Raw genomic sequence first — 18,403 nt, 5'->3', positions numbered from 1 at the left:
TTGGTTGGTACATCCTTAATGGTGCTACAAAGGTTCTTTGAGAGATGCTATAGAACAACCACTTTCGGTTCCATAAAGAACCGTTTTCGTTTAAGAGATTTATGACCTGTTTAAAAACCTACTACTTTACTTTTTCTTGAACCCACAACCTCCAGGTCCCTGGAGCTGTGTGACTGGGACACTACCTGCTGTGTCACCATGCTGCCCACACCCACATTTTAAACAAAACATATCTTATGACAAGTCTCAGGCCCCAGGAGCTGTATCATTACTGCATGCAATGTCCTCTTCAGAGACCTGGTTTCTTTAACAATAACTGGTCAGAAATCTGACTCGGCAAGTTTGGTCCATTTCACTCTCTTCTGAATGACCTTAGTTTAGATCATGTTTAATTACACAGACATTTGATGGAAAGTTGCAAGTGCTGGTCATAATAGAATTACTGAAATAAATCAACTTTTTCATATTTTAATTTTAAGTGAATGATTGAAATGAAGTTTTCTAGCTGATGTACTGTGAGAATACTGCAACGGATTGGCAGCCATTACATCTAGAGCTTTCAGTGTAGAAAAGCATTACATAATTGAACTAATATTATGAGATTAATAGTAGAAACATTGGCAAGTTAGCGACACCTATTGTCCTTATGAGGTATAGTATGTTCATCAAAAGTAGGCATTACTATTCATTCATATATTATCTGTAAGCGCTTATCCATTTCAGGGTTGTGGTGGAGCCAGAGCCTACCTGGAATCATTGGGCACAAGGCGGGAATACACCCTGGAGGGGGCGCCAGTCCTTCACAGGGCAACACACATTCACTCACACACACCTACGGACACTTTTGAGTCGCAAATCCACCTACCAACGTGTGTTTTTGGACTGTGGGAGGAAACCGGAGCACCCGGAGGAAACCCGCGCAGACACAGGGAGAACACACCACACTCCTCAGACAGTCACCCGGAGGAAACCCACACAGACACAGAGAGAACACACCACACTCCTCACAGACAGTCACCCGGAGAAAACCCACACAGACACAGAGAGAACACCCCACACTCCTCACAGTGGCATTATTATTATTAATTTTAGGTCAGATTTACATATATTCCAACTTGATGACATAATGAGGCTCAGACCAAATCATGCATTCCCTGTAAAACAGCTTTTAGAGAAGTAAAACTATGACTGAATCACCAAAGATAAGGAACTTATGTTACATAACTGTATGTCCTTCTGCTTGCTTTACAAAAAAACATGCTTTATTTTATTACAATTTCAGTTAAAGTACAAAATAATCCTTGTTCAGGAGATATTTCTGCAGAGAATTCATGCATAACAATCAAATTAAATTCAATCTAAAATTCTCAGTAAACGTTAGGGTAAAGTGTGTGTGTATATATATTTGGCATTCATAGCTTTACAAATATTTTTTTATCAGTTACAGTTAGCATAGTGCAACAACATGGCATCTGCTTCTCAATGCATCTACAGTTCTCAATTTTGCAACAGTTTGTGGGTGGAGTGTCCAGAGCAACCTACCGTCTCACAGACCCACCCAAACAAATCCATTTTGCTGCAGCGTCAACACTCCAGGAAAGGCTTTAAACTAGATTTTGTAACATTGCTGTAGGCATTTCACTGCTTTCTGCCACAAGAGCATTAGTGAAGTCAGACGGTAAAGTTAGAAACTGTCACTCCTACCCATCCCAGCTCAATCACACCAGAGAATGCTCCACAGCCCTGTGGTGGGGGGCTTTTTTGGCAATGCTTTTGAACTGAGTTGTGTATGTGCAGGCGGCACGGTGGTGCAACAGGTTAGTGTCGCAGTCACACAGCTCCAGGGGCCTGGAGGTTGTGGGTTTGATTCCCGCTCCGGGTGACTGTCTGTGAGGAGTGTGGTGTGTTCTCCCTGTGTCTGCGTGGGTTTCCTCCGGGTGACTGTCTGTGAGGAGTGTGGTGTGTTCTCCTTGTGTCTGCGTGGGTTTCCTCCCACAGTCCACAAACACACGTTGGTAGGTGGATTGGCGACTCAAAAGTGTCTGTAGGTGTGTGTGTGTGTCTGTGTTGCCCTGTGAAGGACTGGCGCCCCCTCCAGGGTGTATTCCTGTCTTGCGCCCAATGATTCCAGGTAGGCTCTGGACCCACCGTGACCCTGAACTGGATAAGCGCTTACAGATAATGAATGAATGAATGTGTATGTGCACTGTAATGTTGCTACATAGTGTGCATGCTACTGTTCTCACACACACACCTTAATAAATAAAGTCTAACATAAACGTCTAAAAACTGCCATAAAATAGTATAACAGTAAAAACTTACACTGTTCATTGTATTGTTTAATTTAACCTATGGAGTATTTTCAAGTGATAGTATTTTCTTTAAATAAAGTGTAACACTAAAAACAATACCATTTACATCACTTTATGGGCAAAACTATGTGGCTCAATACTATGTGGCTTACTTTGTAATGACTGTAGTCTTGTTTCATTCACCTATAGTAAAATGATTTTAATGTAAGTACAAGTCTACCAGAGATTTCAAAACAGTTTAAGGTTTAATACATGACACACACATGAAGTCAAAGTAACAAGTGGTATTTCTATTGTTTTATGCAAAACAAGAAATGTGGTCAACCTGTTTAGGACATTTTAGCGTTTATGAACCATTTCCCTTTAAATAGTAATCGGCTGTAAAATGCTCAAGTTGGCGTTGTAAATGTTTGTGCTGAAGGTTACATTACTCAGAACAAAAGCAGTAATAAGCACACAGTACTGTTGTCCACCCTTCATTTATGATATCATGGATCCGAATGATTATATTCCTAAGAAAGGGAAATAGACAATAAAAGTAGAAAACTCAAACTCAAAAAGTTTGGAACTCAAAACAAGAAACATTTGCGATTACTTACTAAATTGCAACTTTCTCGCACACTCACATTTAACAAAACAGTTTTTTTAAAGGGCGCTAGTCAATATCTTGCATCAATGGCACTCTCTTAACTTTAACCTGGACTGAAGGCTGGGTTTGACTGGAAATCAATAAGGGTGGTCTCTGACTTTTGCACAATACTGTAATAAAAAACTTCCATTTTGTCTTTGCTTGCATGATTTAAACCTTACTTGATGATCAGCAGATCTCCATGAGCTCTTTGTGAATGGGCTAAATGTAGAATTCAAGTACGTTTAACACATTAAGGCATTTCAAACACTGCAAAGCAGATATGCTTTTCTCAGATATGTGTCCAGCTCCTTGTTTCCACAGGCAGATGTGTTGGTTCACTGGCTTTTGTGTGGTCAGCTCTTCGGAGGGAGGACGTTTGCTTGGAAGTGACCCTGATTGGTGATATTTCCAGCTGGAAAATAGCGTGCCACCACAAAGGTAGAGCCATCTGAGGCCACAGCTTTCCCCACACCCAGCTTTGTAGAACTCTTCCACACCATCGCAGTAAAGTGACCTGAATCAGAAATCACTCAATTACACAATGGTTTAAAACAGGTTTTGTCATTCTGTGTTTGTGTGCGTGTTAATCAATCAATCTATCAATCAACCTTTATTTTCACTCGGAAGTGAGCTGGTATGGGATCAGACACAACAGCCCTACTAGAGGTTGTATCCGTTTACCGGCCACAGTTAGACACACCTATCTTGTTGGTCCAGCAGCACTGCTGTGTCTTATCCAATTTATAACAATGCAATACTAATACACCACCACCACCACATTAATGGCATTTCAGGTCTGAGAATGACACACCATCCAAATAATACCTGCTTCCTATAATTCCTGACCATTTAGCAAAAGGCTAAAAAGGGGCTAAGAAGTATGCAGACAGACAGACTGCAGCTTATCATTGTAGAACTACATTGTAAACTTGTTAGATATGTGGAGCCTATTAAATGTACAATGAATGTAGAAACAAGAAGGCAGTTTTAATATTATTGTTGATCAGTGTATGATTAATTATAACAACAATTTTCATCTGGGCAAAGACACATCATTCTTGAGGGTGGTATTAATAATAAACACTTAGACAACTTTGCTTTTATTGAGGAATATGAGGCGAAGCCTAACATTAGCTTCCTCAGAGATACGTCAAGCTCCTGAACCTTTCCAAGCTGCTTATAGAGGAATGTTTGGAGATGATGAAATGTCAATAAAAGCCATTTTCCTTGCATGTGTATTTCTCTGCGATGAACAATATTTCACCTTAAACCACCCTGAATGACAGTCCTATGAGTGAATCATACAGATTTTGTTTACAAAGTCTGTGGCAACATGCAGACAGTAACCATACATAGCAAGGCGTACGGCAAGTTGTCAGCAAAAATGTAGTGTTGAAATGTTTGGCCAAAAGGTTACAAACAGTGTTAAGTGCCCTCAAAAGATATGGACTTAAGATTTGTGTTTTTAAGATTTCAAAATAATGTTTTTAAACAGAAACATATAATGAGATTCAGTGCAATTTAAAAAATATAAAGTACAGGAGGTCCTCGCGTTACGTCAGTCCCGAGTTACGATGTTTCGTGGTTACGACACATCTCCCATTTACTGTATTAAGCCTTGTTTCGACTTAAGTGGTTTTGCGTTGTAAACGTCGTAACGCGAACTTCGTGTTTGGTGTGCGCGGCGCGGCGGAAGAATACACGGTTACACGGCTCGGGACCGAGGAGGATAGGTGTAGGATAGGACAGGGGTCGGCAAACGGCGGCTCTTTGATCCTTCTGATGCAGCTCAGCTTTTGAAAATAATTAATGAGTAATTAATTAAAGTGTATTTTATTTTAGTTCGATCATTTTCAAAATGTAATTCTATGAAGATTATGGCGACCGTGTAACATCTAAAATATTTTAATATTTAAAATATTTTGTCGCTCTTAATATACGTCACAACTTCCAACGTGCGACACCCGCCAGTGTGCGGTTTCTGGAACTTTCTGACCGCTGACTGCACGGCGCCAGTAAAATAATGACGTCACGCAGAGAGAGGACAGCGTTTTTGTTTGCTGCCAGTGGATAATTTAATTTCGGCGTTTTTTCCCCCCATTACTACAAGGACTCAAATAGACACTGAGTATTTTACTTAACCGTCAACACAACGTCTTTTTTTCATAAACTATGTATTCATAGTTTGTTTATACAAAGCACAAAGGCAAAAAAAAAAACCCTGTTATGCGCAGTGTTATTTCATGTAAAATTTCAAAAGGATTTTGTGGCTCCCAGTGTTTTATTTACAGTGTGAAACGGGTCCAAACGGCTCTTTGAGTGGTAAAGGTTGCCGACCCCTGGGATAGGATAAGTGTTTACAGTATGTTATTTACGTACAGTATGTACGTATGTTCCGACTTACACCGAAAATCGGTTTACGACGCGACGTAAGAACGGATCAACGTCGTAAGTCGAGGACCCCTGTATAAATGTAATGTTATAAAGGACTGGTGCCCCCTCCAGGGTGTGTTCCCGCCTCGCACCCATTGGCTCTGGACCCACTGCGACCCTGGGCTGGAAAAGCAGTTACAGACAAATAATGAAATATTAATGCAATGTTATATGGTGCAATTGTGTCCCATAAATAAAGATTTAAGGCTTTGAACTAGAAATGTCCTGATGATTGCACAAATCCTTAGACAGTTGGGTCTCTTTGTTTACATATTTATGTTGTGTTTTAGTGAGCAACCATCAGGATGTATGCGTCGGCTCTATGAATGTGTGTGTGTGTGTGTGTGTGTGTGTGTTTCCAGTCTAAACCTCCTGTCAACTACAGAGCTAAATATTTATCTGCAGAAAGCGGGAGTGGAAAATATCACATTATACCCAACGTCTCTTAACATTTAACTTTCTCAGACCCCTTGTTCCTCTAACTAACAGGACATCACATGTTTTTTAAAAGTTTGAAACAACAGAGATGTTTGGTGGGACATGACCCAACTGTGTGTGACCTGGAAGTTATTGGTAAAGAGTGAGTTTTTAGGGGAACATCCTGAGAGCAGGATTTTGTGGGTGTTCCTTTCTGATCAGACAAGTCACAGGTGCCTTTATAAAGCGTCTTGTGGCTAAATCTTGGCCATTCACAGAGACACTGCACTAGCAGGGTTCAGATTTAAAGGAATAATTAACACCTAACATATCTCTGTTGTTCAAAGTCGACCCTCGTATGAATCAATAAATTTGTAAAATTGTTTTACATATTCAAAAGCTTCAGATGCCTTAATCCAGTCACCATGGCGAACAACTCTGGCTCAGTACGTTTCTCCACGTTTGATAATTATATATAACACCTTTTAGAATTACTTTATATCTCACTTAATATTTATACAAGAATTCTGAATAATTCTGTGGAATTTACTTTTACTTTTCAGAAGATATTTACCGGTGGCAGAGGAAAATCCAGGATGGTTAAAGTTGTATTGATTCACTTCATTGTACCAGCGGTCGGACACGTCCTGACCTGAGCAAGCAAACACACACACACACACATATTTGTCCAAAATTAGTAATAGTAAATGATGGTCTCAGTTCATATTTTCACAGACAACAACAGTTCAATCAAATTAATTTTAAGCAGTAGTTGTCAATTAGCCAATGTCCTATCTTTTTAAAGTATATTAGTCTGGAGCACCTTTTTTAAAATCCGATAATTTTCAAGGAACAGTTCAGGAGTTTTCATTCTAATCTCCATCTTCTGCAGTTGTAGCACACTCATTACCCTGGATAATAATGATCATAATATTCCCCACACTAAAGGAACAAATCACACTGATAAGAAAATCCAAAGGTTAACTGCTGCATTTGTAAAATCATTCTTCAGTCATAAATATTTATAAACTCTGGACTAGAATTCCAGTTGGAATGTTGTGAGATATTGTGCCTTAGAAGTGTAGTGATGTGGGAGGTGTTTTCCCGAGGTACTGCATGATCAGATATAGCTTCCTTAGTGAAAGCAAAAGAGTTTCTTCACTGTTACTGTGAAGAATGTAACAGCTGTGGTTTCAAATTCCATGTGTATTGTCACGTGTGTGTGTAGTGTAGTGTCACTATAGTAACTGCCCTCCACCATCCTAGTCACTGGCAGGAACAAAACACTTTTGAACATCCATCCATTATCTGTAACCCTTATCCAGTTCAGGGTCGCGGTGGGTCCAGAGCCTACCTGGAATCATTGGGCGCAAGGCAGGAACACACCCTGGAGGGGGTGCCAGTCCTTCACAGGGCAACACACACTCACACACTCACGCATACAGACAGTTTTGAGTCACCAATCCACCTACCAACGTGTGTTTTTGGACTGTGGGAGGAAACCAGAGCACCCGGAGGAAACCCACACAGACACAGGGAGAACACACCACACTCCTCACAGACAGTCACCCGGAGGAAACCCACACAGACACAAGGAGAACACACCACACTCCTCACAGACAGTCACCTGGAGCAGGACTCGAACCCACAACCTCCAGGCCCCTGAAGCTGTGTGACTGCGACACTACCTGTGCCACCGTGCCGCCCTTATTTGAGGAACATTAAGACTTAAATGATCCATTGCACACACAGCTTAAAAAACCTGAAATGAAACTATTAAGTATGCAACTGTACATGAGGTCACCATGCCTAATGCCTAGCCTAGCATCAGAGGGGTAAAAAGCACCCCAAGCACTGGGTTATGGTGTAGAATTACAGTTTCTTCAGTGATGATGCTCTATCCAATAGTTTTGGAATGGAGTGGAGTGGTGTTTGTGATCCAGAACTAACTATCCATCAGCAACTGACCTCACTGAAGCTTCTGCTGCTGAATGCAATCTTATTTTCACATGAAGAAATGATGAAGCACATATGTCCACCGCATCGAAATGTGTCTCCAAAACTAGTTTTGAAGGAATGGCCTGTTGTTCATTTGGTGAGACAACAACTGGTCAGACTGTTGAGCAGAATCACCCCATAGTAAATCCAATGAAGACTCAGGTTCTCAGACATAAAATGGCTTTTCAGCCAAGGCAAACTCTATATGACCCATAATGCATACATGTTTGACACTTCATAAATCTTCACGGACCAGCCAGACATTCCATTCCACTTAGTCACCGACTTCGAAAGCTAACATGGAGACTGTCATTACGAAATAAGTCCCAGCTGTTGTGAGGGGAGAAGGGGGAGACATCTCATTTCTAAAATGTTCTCAACAGGAAACACCCCAAAGCATAATCCTACCTGGCTGATCATAAGACGCCCAGGCTAGATTTTCTCCACAGCTTCCTCGACTGGACTCGGCGCTGTGTTTAAGAATCCTGGTGCTGGCTAGACTTTCTGCATATCTACAACAAACGGACAAAAACAGTGTAGCTGAAAAGCTGATTGAAAGGATTCCACTGAGTTTTCAAAACTGCCAGTGGAGGTTACAAGAACCATTGTCTCAATGCTGACAACATGAATATGGGGATCTCATTGACTATTCAAAACAATTAAACTAACAAATATCACCTAGGTTTTTAGATGTAATGCTGACAGTTGTGAATCTAAGTGTTTTTAGGTATTATTTTGCCTTAGAACACCCTGCAAGTACCTGTCTCTAATGAATGGCTGTAATTTAACTTTTTTCATTCATTCATTCATTCATTATCTGTAAGCGCTTTTCCAATTCAGGATCGCGGTGGGTCCAGAGCCTACCTCAAATCATTGGGCGCACAGACAGTCACCCGGAGGAAATTCCCGCAGACACAGGGAGAACACACCACACTCCTCACAGACAGTCACCCGGAGGAAACCCACGCAGACACAGGGAGAACACACCACACTCCTCACAGACAGTCACCCGGAGGAAACCCACGCAGACACAGGGAGAACACACCACACTCCTCACAGACAGTCACCCGGAGGAAACCCACGCAGACACAGGGAGAACACACCACACTCCTCACAGACAGTCACCCGGAGGAAACCCACGCAGACACAGGGAGAACACACCACACTCCTCACAGACAGTCACCCGGAGGAAATTCCCGCAGACACAGGGAGAACACACCACACTCCTCACAGACAGTCACCCGGAGGAAACCCACGCACACACAGGGAGAACACACCACACTCCTCACAGACAGTCACCCGGAGGAAACCCACGCAGACACAGGGAGAACACACCACACTCCTCACAGACAGTCACCCGGAGGAAACCCACGCAGACACAGGGAGAACACACCACACTCCTCACAGACAGTCACCCGGAGGAAACCCACGCAGACACAGGGAGATCACACCACACTCCTCACAGACAGTCACCCGGAGGAAACCCACGCAGACACAGGGAGAACACACCACACTCCTCACAGACAGTCACCCGGAGGAAACCCACGCAGACACAGGGAGAACACACCACACTCCTCACAGACAGTCACCCAACCTCCAGGCCCCTGGAAAACTTTTTTAAACTAACAAACTTTTTTTCAATAGTTTATTGTGTGTCACTAATTTTCTACCATTCGTACCATTGTCAAAAACTAGAATCAAGTGACACATTTATGACCGTAAATAGAGAATAACTTCAAATTGCAAACCAATATTAACACTCAAGTGAAGACCTGATTAGGCTTTGCTAAAAAACATCAGAAAAAACCTTCCCAATTCTGGAACAATGTTATATGGACGGATGACACCAAAGACTCCATGTACCTGCACTATGGGGAGACTGTACGGCTGCCAAAGGAACGGTGGTTATTGATTATATGATTGCTGACAGAAAAACCAGGGTGAAATATAAAGTGTAAGGATCTATAAGTTCTCCTCAGATTCAAATGCTGCAAAACTTATAGGATGGTAATTTAAAATTAAAATGGATAATAACCCAAAATACACCACAAAATCATCCCAAGAGCTGCTTAAGGCAAATAAATCGAATAATCTCATATCTGACCTCAACCTACTTGAGCATGTTCTTCACTAACTCTGGAATAAATTAATGGTTTGTAGTTAAACTTTTAACAGCTAAACTTTTAGCCATGAATGTTGGAATGAACTGAATGTAACAGCAGAGACTTGCCTCACCTTTTTGCCTCTGTGCACAGCTTCTTGCTGCACTTTAAAGGTGGCACCTGGTGCTTCTTTCTGTACTCGTTGTGAGACTTCAGCACTTCCTCACAAAACAGCCTGGAGGCTAGACAGATAGATAAAACATATTCATATAAATTAAATATAAAACTTATTAATTAATTTCAATTGTGTAAAGAATGTTTATTCCACACACAATAAATGCCAAAGGTTTTGGCCTTTCAGCCAGAGAGAAGAAGCCAAACTGAGGCAGAATATCCGGACTGCCTGGCAGAATCTTTGCTAACTATAGCTTTTAGCTTGTTGTCATCATCATCCAGCGATGGACAGGAGACCATGTGCCAAAGGATGGACGAGAATCCAAACCTGCTGCAGCAGCCCTTATTTCATCACACATCTTTTCTGTGAATTAATACAAATCTCTGTCCTTGTTTTGGCTTTGTTTATGAACACATGCCTAAATGTTTAAGGATTTTTGAAGTGGTCAAAATCTTATGAAAAACCACAAAAAAACTGTAGGTGCTTGTCTTATTTTTGGAAAAATTAAAATGTTAGTGACTATAAACTGAAGAGTTCGTGAGTCCTGTTACTTTTTTCTTTTTAAACTTGTGTCTCCAGGGGTCTACTTTCATCAGGTAAAATTTGGAGTTGATACCTCCTACTGATCTGAAGTTATTGAAGCTGGAGCAGACAGTGGACAGATGGCCTCTCCAAGTGTCTCTTTAGACCCCAAGCTCTCCGTAAGGAAAATGATTACTTTTACTGCAATAATACAGTGTATATATCTGGTCTAGACCTAATGTCAACATCTTAGTGTTTTTCTTTACTTTCTATGAGAAACTAGTCTCCTGTCCCTCACCAAGTGGCCATTGACCCCTCACCAAACAGTAAAAACCCTTAGTTATGGTGTGTTTTATTGTGATGAACTGAGTTTATTTCTGATGTTTACACTTGTTTCTCACAGAGGACAGTGTTCCTTTAAATGTCTGACGTGTTAAAAGGCGAGAGCTGCCTTCTGATGTAGAGCGTGACACCCTCCCCCACACCCCCTGCTGCATTTAAATGTCCTCAGTGAGGGAAATGTAACTAGTAAAAGAAATCTAAGCTTTCAAAACACGTTTATTGACTTGATTATTGTTTGTGGAGCTTGTGGCTGTCAAATAGAACCTTTGAATCTCTCTCGCAGTGTCTGGGTCTGTTAGGCGGTGAAAACATATGCGCTCTGCTGTGTGTTTGTCCGTCCTCCTTGGTTGCACATCGCCATAACTCTGCCCCTGATTGGTCTACAGACTTGACTGACATGTCGTCTGAGTATCATATTTTAACTATTTTTTGGCCAGTTTTCTTGACACAAACATGAGGATTACTCACGAACGGTTTGATGGAGAGACTCCATTTAGTCTCATTTTAAAATTTGTAAATTGTAAAAATTGTAAAATGTAGAATCTGCATTTGTGGATCAAGTCACTCACGTGTTTTCCTAGCGGTAGGTTGTTCGGCTGCTGGCCACATTTGTGGATCAGGCTGCATTTGTATTTGGAGCGGGTGAAATGCGAGAGGAAAGTCTCAAAATCCAAAAACCCGCGAGAGGAAATGAACAAATGCACGTCACGGAAAACACGAGTGATTTGATCCACAAACGCAGATTCTACATTTTACAAATACATTTTAAATTCGAGACTTTGCCTTTACAAATATTTGCAATGTAAATGTAAACAAATGTATTTATTTTTGCATAAAATTGTGATATATCTATGAAAACCAAAAACATGTATTTATGAATGTAACGGTATTTGTACAAACTGCAGACTGTGAGACACAGAGTGTGATGTGCTCATTTGTGAACAGTGAAACATATCTGTGACTTGTGTTTAATTTGTGGATTAATATTTACGCATTTGTAAAGTATTTTGAGACTAATCTCTCTCCATAGATCCTGAAGTGGTTTTTATCTAAAATAAGTCGATTAATCCAGAGTCTTTTTACACAAATTAGAATTTATTAGCGTTAGAGCCGTAATAAATCATGATACTTTTTTTGACACTTTTACTCAAGTGAAAATCTAAACGGAGGACTTTTACTTTGACTGGAGTAATATTTTACTTTGGGTATCTGCACTTTAACTCAGTACATGATCTGTGTTCTTCGTCCACCACTCATCTCATTCTCAAAAGAATGTTTAAAAAAGAAATAAAGTAGTGTAGCCTTGAGGTTCTGTATATTAACAAAATAAATACTGAGATATGCGTCTTGTGTGGCATGAGTACTGACACATTTACACATATACATCCACTTAACCTACAGTTTAACCCCGCCCTGTCACATTCTGACCCCTACCCTTTATCTGCCTGTTCCCTGTGCTTCTGCTGTCCATGTGATAGCGATATGATTTCTTTTCGGCCTCTCTTGCTCTCTTCCTTCCTGTCTCACCCCAGCTGTCTCTCAGAGGTTCCCTACTCCTCTGCTGTATAAAAGCCTATTGATCTGTTTGTTAGTCATTGTTTTCATCGAGGTGTTTGTGTGACATGACACGCCCAAGTTTAAAATATAAAGAGTGTTTCAATATTTTTTGAATGAAGCAATGCAGGAAATTCAATTAAAGAATAAGTCAATATCTTAAGCACAGTTTAAGGAAATATCCATGGGACAAATAAATGTCATGCTGAAACAAACAGTGATGGGCTTTTTTTGGTACAAAATACAACATGGCATTTTATTTCCTGCATTTAAATCTTGGCAAAGTGAAAACGTAATTATAAATTAGGTTTAAATATAAATTAAAGCATTGTTTTTATTCCTACTTCACAGGAATTGTTAAGGAATACTTTATATATGAACTAGAATTGAAAATAATGCTTACTTTTGGATCATTTCAAACATTCAACATTTCAATCATTTTTTAGCCAAGATTTAAAAAATGCAGGAAAAATAAAACAAAATATTTTACATTTAAAGGTGATACCACTTAACTCTTAAAACTAAACAAAGCATCACTGCACTTGTGACTATTGTGGAGGCTCCTGTCATGCAAGGAGCTCAAACAATGCAATGATTGAAACAGAGAGAGAGAGAGAGAGAGAGGAGAAAGAAAAAGAGAGAGAGAAGAGAAAGAAAAAGAGAGCGAGAGGAGAAAGAGAGAGAGAGAAGGGCAAGCTAGCAAACAAATGGTACGTGCCTGCCCTGCCCCGTCTAAAAGAAACAAGGCACTATCAGCAATAAATGTAAACAAAACAACTTCCTAACATTGGACCACCTTAAATCACATAAAAACAGCTCTTCCTACCTGATTTGCCCATGATGAGGAGAAATGATCTCCGTCTTGTACAAACAGATTCCTCACAGTTCCTGGCAGCTGTTACAGCAGATCAGTCTCTCTCTCTCTCTGCCTTTCTCCCTCTCTCTCTGCCTTTCTCTCTCTCTCCCTCTGCCTCTCTCTCTCTCTCTCTCTCTCTCTGCCTTTCTCTCTCTCTCTCTCTCTCTCTCTCTCTCTCTCTCTCTCTCCTGTCATATACCAGAATCTCTCTACGCCTTGTTCTCCACTGAACACAGCTGAAATAATTTGCCTTAGTTTCCAGCAGATTTCCCAAACCCTTCAAAAATATTGTCAAAAGTTTCTTCAACTCTTTCTCTTAGTGTCACAGTCCCTCTACACATCCATCTCCCTTCTTTCTCTCTGTCTGTCTTTTTTTCTCGGCATGAGTAAAGGAGAGGGAACTCTCTGCTATGATTACATCATCTCTGTGAGCCATGTGACCTTATATGGGGCTGGCACTTTTGTTTTAGATGGAAACACTGAGTTGGAGAAAGAATGACGGTTTAACCAGGAATAAACACAGACAGACACACACACACATGTAAGGGGCATGCCAGCGATCAGGTTAAAGGTTATATTTGCACTGCCTTGCTTTCACTTTATGTTCTCTCGTGTATTTTGAAAAAGAAACCCTGGGTCTTTCCTCTGAAATTAAACTGAATCACTGAGTCCTCCAGACATGCCAGTTCCTATCTGAGCTTGTTATTTTTTTTTTTTTTAAGAAATGTTATGGAGTATCTTAGCCTTTCCCAAGCATTACAGTGCAGCTCAAAAACTGGTTTAGATAAAGGTTGAATAGTTGGATATGTGTAAGGTGTGTTCATTTATCTGAAGCCCACATTTTAAAATATTTTTTAAGGCAGTAAACAAACACCGTTAGGTTTTAAAACTCAAGATAAAACAAACAATAATATATATATATATATTATTGTCTATGGATGCCCATTTCCACAACATGACATAATATAATTAAAAATAAAAAACATTTTTTATTATTAACTAATTAGCTCTCATTTTTATTAGACAATATGTCAATAATTTTTTAATCAATTAAAGATGCCCCTTTGGATATGGCTGTCTAATTCGGTTTCACAACTTGTAAATTCACTTCTGAAGTAGCCATCTATGATAGTATCCATTGCCTCTTTGTCTGCTTCTTTTGTACACTTTTGCTAAATTAAGGATTCAATTTACAAATTTAGCTTATAAACCCAGAGACAGATTAAGCCATGTGTATAGTTTCCATCTATCCATCCATCCATTTTCCACCACTTATCTGGGTTCAGGTCGCGGGGGAAGCAGTCGGAGCAAAGAAACCCAGACCTCCCTCTCCCCAGCCAACGCTTCCAGCTCCTCCGGGGGTATACTGGGGCGTTTCCAGGCCAGTCGAGACATGTAGTATCTCCAGTGTTTTCTTGGTCTGCCCCAGGGCCTCCTCCCCATTGGACATGCCCGGAACACCTCACCAGGAAGCCATCCAGGAGGCATCCGAACCAGATGCCCGAACCACCTCAACTGGCTCCTCTCAACGTGGAGGAGCAGCGGCTCCACTCCGAGTCTCTCCTGGATGTCCGAACTCCTAACCCTGCCTCTAAGGGAGAGTCCAGACACTCCACGGAGAAAACTCATTTCAGCCGATTGTACCCACAATCTCGTTCTTTCGGTCACTACCCAAAGCTCATGACCATAGATGAGGGTTGGGACGTAGATTGAATGGTAAATCGAGAGCTTTGCTTTTCTGCTCAGTTCTCTCTTCACCACAACGGACCGATACAGAGCCTGCATTACTGCTGACGCTGCACCTATCCGCCTGTCAATCTCCCGCTCCATCTTTCCCTCACTCGTGAACAAGACACCGAGGTATTTAAACTCCTCCACTTGAGGCAGGATCTCACTTCCAACCTGGAGAGAGCACTCCACCCTTTTCCGACTGAGTACCATGGACTCAGACTTGGAGGTGCCTACGGCTCATCCCTATTGCTTCACACTCGGCTGCAAACTAGTCCAGCGAGAGCTGGAGGTCCCGGCTTGATGAAGCCAACAAGACCACATCATCCGCAAAAAGCAAACATAGAATCCTGAGACCACAAAACTGGACACCTTCCGCCACTTGGCTACGCTGAGAAAAAATGTCCATAAAAATTATGAACAGAACCGGTGACAACGGGCAGCCCTGACGGAGTCCAACTCTGACTGGAAACCAGTCAGACTTACTGCCAGCCATACGAACCAGACTCCTGCTCTGTTTATACAGGGACTGGATGGCTCGTAGCAAAGAGCCCAGTACCCCATACTCTCAGAGCACCCCCCACAGAATATCACGAGATCGAAGGTCGAATGCCTTCTCCAGATCCACAAAACACATGTAGACTGGTTGAGCAAACTCCCACGCACCCTCCAGGATCCTAGCGAGGGTAAAGAGCTGGTCCTGTGTTCCACAACCGGGGCAGAATCCGCATTGTTCCTCCTGGATCCGAGGTTCAACTATCAGTCGGACTCTCTTCTCCAGTACCCCCGCATAGACCTTACCAGGGAGGCTGAGGAGTGTGATCCCCCTATAGTTGGAACACACCCTCCGATCCCCCTTCTTAAAAAAGGGGACCCCCAACCCAGTCTGCCAGTCCAGAGGCATTGCCCCCGATGTCATCCAGGACAGCCCCACAACATCCAGAGCCTTGAGGAACCCAGGGCGAACTTCATCCACCCCCGGGGCCCTACCACCAAGGAGTTTTCCTACCACCTCGGCCACCCCAGCCACAGTGATAGACGAGCCAGGTGTACTTGTGGACACCCTTATGCTCGAACATGGTGTTCGTGATGGACAAACTGTTACAGGCACAGACATCCAATAACTGAACACCACTCGTGTTCAGATCAGCGGGGCCATTCCTCCTAATCACGCCCCTCCAGGTCTCACTGTCATTGCCCACGTGAGCGTTGAAGTCCCCCAGCAGAACAATGGAGTCCCCAGAATGAGTACTCTCCAGCACCCCCTCTAGGGTCCTCAAGAAGGCATGGTACTCTGAACTGCTGTTCGGTGCATAAGCACAAACAACCGTCAGAGCCCTTTCCCCAACCTGAAGGTGCAGGGAAATTACCCTCTCGTCCACTGGGGTAAACCCCAACGTACAGGCGCTAAGCCGGGGGGCTATGAGTAAGCCCACTCCTGCCTTATGCCTCTCACCCTGGGAAACTCCAGAGTGAAAGAGCATCCAGCCCCTCTCAAGGAGATTGTTTCCAGACCCATACTGTGTGTCGAGGTGAGCCCAACTATATCTAGCCGGTACCTCTCAACCTCGCGCACCAGCTCAGGATCTTTTCCCACCAGAGAGGTTACGTTCCAGGTTCCAAAAGCCAGTTTCAGTAACCGAGGATCAGAACGCCAGGGCCCCCGACCCCGGCTGCTACCCGATCCACAATGCACCAGACACGGATTACTACCTCTCCCACAGGTGGTGGGCCCATGGGAGAGTGGACCCATGTTGCTCCTTTGGGCTGAGCCCGGCCAGACCCCATGAGTGAAAGTCCGGCCACCAGGCGCTCGCCAAGGAGCCCCTCCCCCAGGCCTGGCTCCAGGGTAAGGACCCTGTAACCCTACTTCATCTTGGTCTTTATGAATCACTCTTTGTCTGGCCCATCACCTAGGACCAATTTGCCTTGGGAGACCCTACCAGGGGCTATTGCCCCCGACAGCATAGCTCCTAGGCTCACGCAGGCACACAAACCCCTCCACCACGTTAAAGTGGTGATATAGGAGTTTCCTCTTCACATATTTTTTTCACCCGTAACAGCTTCTGTAGTCTAGTGTTATATTGGCTGTGTCTGAAGAAGTGTCCTTAGTGCACTATTTTGGAGTTCTATTGTCTGAATGCATAATACACCATTTTCAGTGAATTCAAACAATCCCATAATGCACCACATTAAGTACAACTTACCTATAGCAGATACCTATAACACTGCGTGTTATACAGAGCCTGTGCAGGGAAGTAATGCTCAGAACACACAATAATACACAGCAGAAGGATCATTTGAATGCAATACAGGTTCTTTGTGAAGGCTCTTCTCATATGTGCCGATAGACTCCGTAGTTACATTATGGACTGGTGGCATGATCGCTACAGTGTTTATGCAGCTGAGCTCTTTTATGAAGAAACCTCTGTTCTTTGTGCCTGAACAGCAGAATTTTGAAATTGTGATAGGGATGTGTTGGATGGCTATTGATAGTTAGGTAATGTTTTCTTTCTTTTTTTACTTTGTTGGCCTACCTACCCCAACCTACACCCCAATTAGCATCAAGTAGTGTCACTGTCAGAGGCAGACGTGGCCTTAAGGTTAGAGAAGCAAATTTGAGGCCACAGGGTCGCCGGACCAATTCCTGGGACTAGCTGGATAAAATATTCATCCATGTCTGAAGCTCTCTTGAGCAAGGCACCTACTCCCCAGGCACAGAGGTGTTTGTCAGCCTCCTGCTCTGGTTGCTTGTGTGTTCGCTGCCCCTAGTTTGTAAAGAATTGCTCTCTAGTGTGTGTTTGTGTGCTTATGACCATGGATGGGTTAAATGCAGAGAAGCAAAATTTCTTTCTCTTTTGTCACACAGCTCCATGTTCCTAGGGCTGTGGGTTAGAGCCCCGCTCTGGGTGACTGTCCGTGGGTGTTTGGTGTGTTCTACCTGTGTCTCCATGGGTCCACAGGTGTGTGTGAGTGAATGTGTGTTACTGGTGTCACATCCACGAATGAATGAATGAATGAATGAAATTCTGACATCATTTGTAGCTGCTGTCTAGTATTCTAGCATACGTTAAGATGTATACAAAGCAATGACATGTTCTAACACCTTAAACATGTAGCCAAACGACGTTAACATATGGATGGAGAGAATGTAAAACCAATACACACTCATTGAACAGCCATCCAGTCTGCCATTGATGCACACAAAGAGACATAAGACCTGTAATTGAATACACTTTTTGTAAAATTCAGAGAATTTTAGAGTGTTTCCTCAAGGTCCCCAGCTTTTTGCATGTGGGAAGACAGAACACAAGCTCATTGAAAGGGAGTCAG

General features: G+C 42.5%; 1 protein-coding gene across 1 annotated transcript; it reads right to left on the bottom strand.

Annotated features, from left to right (window-relative positions):
• Positions 1–2,371: 2,371 nt before the first annotated feature.
• glipr2l (GLI pathogenesis-related 2, like) lies at positions 2,372–13,738 on the bottom strand. Its single transcript, XM_066682185.1, has 6 exons — positions 13,478–13,738; positions 13,313–13,413; positions 10,027–10,135; positions 8,200–8,303; positions 6,368–6,445; positions 2,372–3,457 (listed from the first exon to the last, which is right to left on the bottom strand). Exons 2-6 carry the CDS (start codon positions 13,323–13,325, stop codon positions 3,297–3,299), a joined length of 465 nt encoding a protein of 154 aa, XP_066538282.1. The 5' UTR covers positions 13,326–13,413; positions 13,478–13,738; the 3' UTR covers positions 2,372–3,296.
• Between the last annotated feature and the right edge of the window lie 4,665 nt (positions 13,739–18,403).

Source organism: Hoplias malabaricus, chromosome 1 (assembly GCF_029633855.1).
Source record: "Hoplias malabaricus isolate fHopMal1 chromosome 1, fHopMal1.hap1, whole genome shotgun sequence".
Taxonomy (NCBI): Eukaryota; Metazoa; Chordata; class Actinopteri; order Characiformes; family Erythrinidae; genus Hoplias; species Hoplias malabaricus.
This window is presented reverse-complemented; position numbering and strand designations above follow the sequence as displayed.

What these genes read in the sequence shown, in the direction of transcription:
- glipr2l (XM_066682185.1), bottom strand. An exon ending in CTGTGCACAGAGGCAAAAAG is followed by an intron (nt 8,304 to 10,026) that starts GTGAGGCAAGTC and finishes CGTTTGTTGTAG; the next exon opens with ATATGCAGAAAGTCTAGCCA. An exon ending in GGCGTCTTATGATCAGCCAG is followed by an intron (nt 6,446 to 8,199) that starts GTAGGATTATGC and finishes TTGCTTGCTCAG; the next exon opens with GTCAGGACGTGTCCGACCGC.